The sequence below is a fragment of the Monopterus albus genome, unplaced genomic scaffold (genome assembly GCF_001952655.1).
Source record: "Monopterus albus unplaced genomic scaffold, M_albus_1.0 scaffold3.1, whole genome shotgun sequence".
Classification (NCBI taxonomy): Eukaryota; Metazoa; Chordata; class Actinopteri; order Synbranchiformes; family Synbranchidae; genus Monopterus; species Monopterus albus.
The window spans coordinates 10,886,292-10,895,807 of record NW_018127883.1 but is presented as its reverse complement, the minus strand read 5'-3'; the positions used below and the strand labels follow the sequence as shown (position 1 = coordinate 10,895,807).

The following is a 9,516-nucleotide window of genomic DNA, read 5'->3' as shown; positions in this document are numbered from 1 at the left end:
CAATCGATCTCAAATCCATCCAATAGGCTTCACAGGTTTGACAGGAATGATGGCTAGCTGTAGTCTGGAGGTCTGTATATAGCTATGAACTCAAGGTCAGTTACTTTATAGATGTACTGTTTTTCATACATTTGAATGTGGTTTCTGACATAGGCAGTAACAGCATACCACTTCTATTGGCCATTTGTGAAAAAGACAAGTGTCGGTTTCATTTTATAAATTTTTAACCAACCAGCTGCAGCCTTATAGCTTTGTTTCTGTGAGACACAAAACATTGGCCAGACACAATTCATGATGATGTCACCAACATGAGAAATTCTGCTTCAGCATACTTTCAGCTATTTCAGGTATCAAAATGTTCAGCTCTTCAAGGACATTCATGCTCCTATTACAGAATCTTTCTGAAATTAATAATTTTGCAATATGTAGCTTTATTTTGACAGTTTTGCACCATTCAAATGAATGAAAAAATTCTCCTTCAGCATGCTTTCAGCTATTTCATGTTCAGCCCCTCAAGGACATTCTATTCTATTCAGACATTTTCTCAACTTCATACTTTTGAAATATTTATCTTTATTTTGAAAGTTATGCACCATTCAAATGAATAGGACAATTCTACCTCTGCATACTTTGGACTATTTCAGGTATCAACATGTTCACCTCCACAAGGACATTCATGCTTCTATTCAGAATGTTTCTAAACTTCATACTTTTGAAATATGTAGCTTTATTTTGAAAGTTTTGCACCATTCAAATGAATGGAGAAATTCTAGCTCAGAATACTTTCAGCTGTTAACATGTTCAGCTCTTCAAGGACATTCATGCTTCTATTCAGAACCTTTCTAAACTCCATATTTCTTCAATATGTAGCTTTATTGTGAAAGTTTTGCACCATTCAAAAGAATGGGGAAATTCTACTTCAGCATACTTTCAGCTAGCAAAACCATTCAGGTGTCATGCACATGTGTGTTTGTGGATCTGTTCATGTTTGGTTTCTTAAATGTATCTGCCCAATCCGTGCCACAGCTTCACCGGCTCCTGTGGAGTGTTGACCATGTCCATCCAGTGATGGAGCTGAGGGCCTCTGGTGTACACAAAGGGCCCTAACACCAGCACTCCCAGTAGGATTGGAGGCTCTGGGAGAAAGATATATGAATGTCACTGTGTCAGTGTTTTGTATTTTATTTGCAGCAATATTAGGGAAATATTAGTGTCCTGTCCCCCCTTGAAGGTGAAGTTAATTTTATTTTCTATATAGCGGAACATCACAACACAGAAAAAAGGCATGATGAAGTCATACCAAAGTCAGTGGCATTAACCACCAAGCTATGGATTTCAGCATTTTCAGGGCAATTCTTCAGCAATCAGTATCCACACACATTTTCTTCAGGAAATGCATTTGTCTAGTTTTAAGATATACTTCTTTTAGAGTTGCTTGTTGCGAGTTTTGGGTTACACAGATGCGAGGCTATGGGTTCATACGTATGTTACATTAAAAGACTGTTGGAAATAAAAACATTCTTTGTGAAATTCATAAATATGATAGGTCTATTGAAATTCCTCAGGGAATAGAGAGCAACATGTAATGAGATCTTTTATCCAAGTAAAAGTTGCAGTACCATAATGTACTAAAAAAAAGGCCTTTATTCAAAAGTATTACCAGTAAAATTAGTTTTTAAAAAGTCTGTCAGTTTTGGGCTTATGCATTAACATGTTAGCAATATTTTAATATTGTAACCTGTCTAGTGGGGGCTAATTGAAACACGTGAAATGGAAACACTTTTGTACCTCAAAACTGTACTTAAGTATATGTGTATACATAAAAGTATTGTTAATTATACTCATTACTTGCACATGCCAAGAAGAGATCATTATATTCCTATAGTTTCCACTGGACTGGAAATACAGTGGCACTAACATAACTTATAAAACAGTCAGTGGAGCCAAGACAAAATGCAGATTGGATATGAAGATGTTAGGACATTTTTTAATCTAATTATTATATTTATATGTAAAATTTAACAACAGATTTGTATTCGTGAGGAACATCCATTTATTATTAATTATTATTTCCTTTTTACTAAAACGTGATAGCACATAAAAATTTTATAAAATAAATAACTAAAATGACCAGGTTATATTTATTGTGTAAAATGAAAATTCTCATTGTTAAAATGGGCTTATTTCAGCTGCTAGGTCCGCTGTCCCATTACGGAGAGTAGCCTAATTGTGTCACCACCATATGTTCTGAGTGAATCATGCGTGGTGCAATTTATTGCGTCATATCACGCCCATATCGGCCTATGAGGAAAATGCAAAGTGGGAACCGGAATTTACGCAGTTCAACTGAAGGCAGCAAAGAGAGAGAGACTTGTTCATCAGCTCTTTTTCTGTTTTTTTCTGTGCACTCGCTCTGCCTCCTCTGTCGTGTCACCGGAGAGCAAAGAGGAAAGAATATGGTTTAATCTGACGCTCCTCTCGTGTCAGCGCTCCTGTAGCGGATCTTGTACGAGCAGCGGGCAGAGGCTCGGTCCGGTACAAAGACCCTCAATACCTGAAACCAACCAGCCTGCGGAGCACTAGCAGCACTCCGTGTGCCATAAATGGGTGAGATGCAACTCCTTTTTGCTGCTTATCTGGAGAATCCCCAGAAATAGCCCCAGCGCCTCCGCGCATCTGGATCGGCATGAATAAACGCCCGGTCCAGATGCGCGTTGGGTTCAGGGTCTCTCATTCCTTCCTTTCCTCTCCTGCCGTCCCTACTTTCGCTTCCCCTGATGTCGCCTCACGCATCTCACAGTGTTTCCGATGTTTTATTAATTATTAGAAAGCTGCGCAGGGGTTTGCAGCGATTTGAAGAGCAGCGGCGGGCCACATTGATGAGTTGCAGATGTTGACACGTTTACATTCACTCTTGACTATCTGCCCATTGTGCACAGTGTGACTCTCTCCGGCTCGGTCTCTGTAGATGAAACAGGCCTGTGACAGCGTTCTTCTCATCATCGCCATCATATCGTACAACACTACGCTGTTGCAAGCAGGGATAACTGATTCCAGTGGTTAGACTGTTGACTAATCTAATAAGATCGTGCATACGTATATACATTTGTTCATTGTTTCACAGATGAGGCACAGGAGCTAATGGTTCCTTTTTCTTTTCATGCTACGTTTTAAAATCTTTCTTGTGGACTCTGGCCTGGCCCAGTCCTTTTCTGTATCCCCTTTGTTTTAGACCTTTGTTTCTGCTGCATGTACACAAACAGTGTAACCCTCAAGGGAAACACACATCCACATATAGGCTAATAATACATGATCAACAAAACTGCATGAGAAACACAGACAACTAATTCATGGGCCTCTAAAACCCATGTGTTTGTGCTGCCATGACTGAATTAATCACAAAATGACTATGTGAATATGCACCAGTAAATTACAGACCTTGCATATTACCTTGATGAGTTTATAGCAAAAGAGTTGTATTGGATTCCATTACATTATGCAGGTGTACTTAATAAAGTGGCCATTGAGTGCATTTAGATTCTGTGTAAAGAAAACTAAGTGAAAGAACAGCCAGTGGTAAATCACCTTAGATCAGTTTTCTTCTTTTTAGTTCTCTTCTTGCTTGGTCAGTGTGCAAAATGAAGACTAGAAGAAAAAAAAGTCTAATTCTGCTGTTCCTGTTGTTTTCAAGGAGAAAGGCAATGTCATAGATCTATAACTGTGACCTTCCATCCCTCAGAATCAAAGTCTGAGGTTATTTCAACATGTTCTAGTTTGCAGAAACATTCAACTGTACAAAAAGAGCTGTTTCTCTATCATCAGTAGTCTTAACAGAAAGGAATACAAAGTAGTTGTGAGAGGCGTTTCACTTTTCTTTACTGAAAGTGAAAGACTCTCACCTTCTCTCTAAAGTTTGCTCTGCTGTTCTCTCCACCTACATTGAAAATTCAAGGGTAAATGCACAGATGATCTTTCAGTGGTTGTCAGAAGGCATTCTGCAACATGTAAGTCTACAACATGTGAGTGCTGGAGTTACAAGCAGACAGTACAAGTTGTATAGTAAATTACAGGCAGTTTGTCATATGATAAGGCAAGGCGGCTTAGTTTATATAGCACATTTTGTACACAGCACCACTGCGTGTTGAACACAGAATGGTTGGAATTGTCCTTTAATGTGGGAGAGTTTGCTGAAGTCTGTGATTGAATCTGTAGTTAGCGTGGGTGGCTTTGGCTTCCAGTGGCCTCCAGTCCAGCATGAATGTTTAAAGACAAACACACAGCTGCTCCTGACATCATCAGCTCATCAGCGGCAGCACTGAAACAGACCCACAGCTAAACACACGTCTGCTGCAGTGAAATGTCAGCATGGCTTTGCAAAGTTCAGTGTGTGAATGTGTAGTTTCTTCTTATCTAAACTGACTGCAGCTGTTCAGTAGACACTACAGTCTCAGTTCCTGTGTGAGAGTACAGGGTTGACCATGTAAGTGGGAGTTGTGGGTTGTCAAAATATTCTGTTCTTGTCTTTTCAAGGCCTTATGTTTGTCATTTTTTAGCCTTGCACACAATTAAATAATATGAACTTCCAACGAGTAGTAAAGTAGAACATGGAAGTCTGCTTTACCATTAGCTGGGTCATTTAATTTTATTGTACAGGGACTGATTATTTTCACAGTTAAATAATCTGCAGTCTACTTCCCTAATCATCTGTATGTGAAATATCTTCCTCTGTTTTAGTTTCTACCAACTGCTGAGAAAAATATCTGGTTCTTTAGTTGCCTGATGTTCAGTCATTTTGTATTGTACCGTACAGTGTTTATCAAAGCTTTCTTTGTTAGAAATACACACCCAGGGGATTATTATAGCTATTCGGGCTGAACTATAAAGGTACGTTATTGAGCAGGCCATAACATATATGAGCTAAAACAACCTAGTAAGCTTGTTAAGAGCTGCAGACTTATGTCCACCTTATATGCAATGTAAGGCATAGTGCACACCAGCTCGACTCCCTGTGCACTACTCATGCATCCTTTGCAGAGGACAGGGTTGTCTATACGTGACTACTAGTCCCAAGTTATGATTGTGTGCAGCAAGATGCAACAATGCAACAAGATGTGGGGGCTTTGAGCCTTTCATGTGGCAGTGTTTATGTTAATCTAATGTTGATCCATACATCCTTAGTTTGTTGATTGCATGTTTTCTGTGTAAACTCAGAATTAGTGACTTAGCTGTTAAATGAAAATTAAATAGTGAGGTAAAAAGGACAATATAATATATATAATATACCTCAATCTGTAGTTTCCTTAGTACTTGATTAAATATACTTTCCACTACTGATACTGTCACGCTGTGTTGACAGTGAACAATAAATCGAGTCTGTTCGTGTTGTCAAATCATGTCCAGTGTACATCTGTTGCGAGACTCATTTTCCACTCTTGCTCGCAGCTTCACACCAGGCAGAACTCCTCTCCGATGCCTGTTTGGTGTTTACTTTGTGTCACTTTTAACTGACACCCTTCTCCACACTTGGTGACGTACATTCTGTGCAGAGCCACGTGCCGAAGCCTTCTTCACTGCTGTATGTTGACTGACATGTGGGTGGGCGGATGGACTGCAGTGTGTTGTCCTGTTTTGGCACTCAGAGGTAGTCTAAGTGATTTGGAAGATAAGTGCCACAAGCTGTCAATTATACTCACTAAAAAAAAAAACATCCACTTACACTCTCACGGTATCGACCACTTCCCTTTTGCTCGACTGAGAGCAAAAAAAGAAAATGCTAATGTGCCAGGTTGCTGTCTCGTCTGTGAATAATCCCCCCATCCTATCTCGAGCCAGAGTCATATCCTTCTCATGGCAGTTGCAGGCCAGTGTGAACTGCAGTCACCTTCTTCATATTGTCTTTCTCCTTCCACATGAGGTAAACTCTCAGCAATGTCATGACCTTCCACAGCACAACTACTTTCACAAGAAGTTTGGGCTTATTGTTTGTTCAGTGTCATCATTTGGTGTTTTCCTGCTGGTGCATAGATGTGCAAAGATGTGAAATTTTGTGTGAGGCAGGAAGCCAGTGTGTCATAGCTTCCCCCTTTACACTGTTGTTCCCACCCCCAACACCAGCCCCCTTTAGCTGTCCAAACAGTTTAAATGGACTGTATTTTATACAGTGTGTTGCACTGGCCAAAGCGCTTTATAGAAGATCATGCACCATTCACCCATAGATGACGACAGGCTGCCATGCACCGGCGCTAGTCAAGCCACCAGGAGCAATTCGGGGTTCAGGGACACTTAGGCATGCGGGGAGACTGGGAGTCAAACCACCAACTTGCTGGTCAGGAGACAACTGCTCATGAGCCACAGCCACCCTGGTTTAGACAGGGATCAGACCTCAGTGGCCAAACGCATGCGTGTCTGTGTGTTTCTTTGTGTGTCTCTGTGTGTGCATGCAGAAGGTAAAGATATATGTGATGTAACACGTAAAGCATTTAGCTGCAGTATTAGCAGTTGCACAAGCAATCGTAAGGTGTGACTGTGTGTGAATGTATGCTATTTACAGAGAAGGTTTGTTTGCATGTTTATTTGTACATTTTTAAAATAGTGGTTCTTTACATCAGGACTTATTTGAAACAAGGTTACATCAGGCTAGTTTTTAAAAAATATGTACTCATTTAATACTCTGCTCTTCTGAGTTTAATAGAAACACTTTTTTTTGTTCAGTTAATTCTATTTTTCACCTACTTTGCCTCTTTTAAATGAAACCCAGGCAGCACTTCCTCCCCATGATCATGCCCTTTCCTGATAGACTCAACATGTCAAGTCTTACATTATCATCCACCTCATACCATTTTTTTTTTTTTACCTGTGTTAGGTCTGTGTTTTTATTGTGTATTTTATTCTTATTTTTATTAGAATCTTGTCTTCATTTTGTTCTCATCATTCATTTTGGATTGTGTGAGTCACCAAAACAAAACCCTCAGCCACTGACAGTAGATTAAATGTTACTAGAAAGAGTGGAAATGCATATAACTGACAGAAATTTAAGGTTGTCGGCACCTCAACCCTCAAAAAATATGTCTTCATTTTATTCAGTTTTCAAGATGAGGTAAGCTGCTGTTAAAAGTACTAGTTAGGTTTAAAAACCAGGATGTGTTTGAAATGAAGACGTTTGTACACAGTGCTATCTGACAACATCTAAAAACAGGTGATTATATCTTTTCCTGTTCACAGCCACACTCACATAAAGGCAAAGTGTGAAACAGGGAACTTAAGGTTTGGTTAGGTTTAGGGCAACTTACACTGGGTTTTAATAATTATGTTGTTAAGGTTAAGGTAGCTTTGTCATCAGAAATACAATAATAAATGCTTGATTAAACTTCAGGAATGATTGCAGTCATTAGTTAGTTAGTTTAAAAGCAAAAAATAAACCAGTGTTGAAAAGGGAAATGAGCCATGGTCTCCCATTACTTTATCACTGTACGACTGGTTCCTCCTTTGCTATAAATCTGCAGTTTTCTTGTTCAGAAATGAAACTGTCATTGAAAGACTGTAGATTCAGAGCTGCAGCTTGTAGCACTTAAATACAGTTTACCTTATCTCTGCAGTGTTGCGAGCCAGAGTAAACAGCGTTCTGGATAAAAATCAGCAATTAGATTTCATAGTTTATCTGTGTGTGTGTGTGTGTGTGCACATTCCCTTTCCACTTCCAGTTTTGTACCAATAAACGAAATCAACACAGTAATTAATATCAAAATCCAATGAGTAAAAATGGAAATATGCGATTTTTCGGCAGTGCTTGATAATATATTGTGGTTTGCTGCAACGCACTAACTCTGTCATTCTTTGTGCGCAGTGGAGGCCGTGGTGGAGTTTGACTATGAGGCTCAGCAGGACGATGAGTTGAGCCTGACGGTGGGTGACATCATCGTGAACATACGGCGGGATGATGGAGGATGGTGGGAGGGCGAGCTGGGTGGACGCAGGGGGCTGTTCCCAGATAACTTTGTCAGGGTGAGTAATTGCAGTTACCTCTAGCTCATTTCCTCACTTCATCTCCTTATTCTCAGTCTCTTACATGCTTCAGAAATCCACAAAAGGCCGTCTGCAGACAGTGGTACAGTAAACATGGATTTTCAAGTGTGTCGCTGTGGTTTGTATGTTTCTGTGTGCTATTTTAACTTTATGTTTTTGTAAGGGGACAAAGGTTCAAAGATTAAAACTGGGGTTACGTTTAGATCAGACTATACATTAAAGTTATGTCAGGGTTAAGGATGTGCAGGATTTGGACACTAAGGTGAAAGCAGAACCAAACCTGCCACAGATTAGGTTGAACCTGAAACTTTTTCTGTCACGCTATGTTGCTCTCTTTCTTAGCATTTTCAACCACTGCAGTTCTACGAATGGTCCACATTTAGTGAAAATGACACAATCCTTCCTTTTTTCTTTTTTTAAGATGAGATAAGCTGCACTTAAAATTTGAAGCATAAACCTTGTCCGAACAGTGATGAAAAGCCTGTTAATAGAGCAACCCTGTCTCCTGGGAATTGTGTTTCCATATTACTAAACTGTTTTCCCAATTATGCTGCACGCTGGTTGGATTATATTTAGACAGCGTTCACACATGTCAAGGAAAAGCTAGAATTTTTTTAGACCAGTTTTCCATCCTGTAACAGTCATGGAGAATCAGAGAAATAGTAAAATGTTCTGGAAAACGTGTCATCCTGGCAACTCATTTTGACATTTGTGTCTTTTCCTTTTGCGGAGAGCAAACTGCCAAAACCCGACAGCTGGAAACTGGAATCAGGACTGCAGTATGTTCAGGGACCAGATGCGGTTAAGAGTGGTGGGTTCACAGAGTTGAACTTTCTGAGCTCCACACAAAGTTGTGGGCTTTTGAATGCATCCCAAACCATGTGTGGTTTCTGAAGACAACATATGTGTATGGAAAATAAAAAGATGAGTAAAATCACTGTTAAAATGTGGCCTGAACAATGGAAATGTAAGATAACTGATCCTACAAACACAAACATAAATGTTGGGTGATATCAAGCTTTACTTTTTAACATGGCTATAATCACTGGTTGTTCTCACAGCTAACACTAGGTGACCAGCTAGCTAACATGATGTGTGTGGTTAGGAGGATATGTATGTCTACCTTGTTTTGCTGCAGATGTGTTAATGTGATATGAAGAGTGGGTGTGCTTTAGTTGGGGATTAATGAATAAGAGCCATGTGTGTCTGTGTGGAAACATCTGTGCTTAATTTTAAGAAACGTGCAGTCTTGATATGATGGCTTAAACTCGGAGTTAATCATTCATGAAAAATTAACACTATTCACAGTGTAGTTAGATTACATCCTCAAATTTGTTGACCAGTGTATCATTGTCATTAAAATATTGAGGGTAGTTACTCCTGCTGGTACTGTTTCTAATCAATTTATTTAATATATTCCAAGTACCTTTCATGTTATTTTTATTATCCTCTAATACTTTAGAGTAATATTGTAAGAAACAATATTACTATAAC

The 9,516-nt window shown here is 39.4% G+C and overlaps 1 protein-coding gene across 2 annotated transcripts in view; it reads left to right on the top strand.

The window, feature by feature from the left end:
* The first annotated feature begins 2,340 nt into the window (after positions 1–2,340).
* Positions 2,341–9,516, top strand: part of sh3kbp1 (SH3-domain kinase binding protein 1) — a 32,922-nt gene continuing 25,746 nt past the window's right edge. The window contains exons 1-2 of one of the 2 annotated variants that reach the window (XM_020601666.1): positions 2,341–2,607; positions 7,844–8,001. In XM_020601666.1, coding sequence (XP_020457322.1) covers positions 2,604–2,607; positions 7,844–8,001 — 162 coding nt within the window. In that variant the 5' untranslated portion in view covers positions 2,341–2,603. Of the gene's footprint in view, positions 2,608–7,843; positions 8,002–8,803; positions 8,834–9,516 lie in introns of those variants that run through there. The other variant, XM_020601674.1, reaches the window with a different exon arrangement.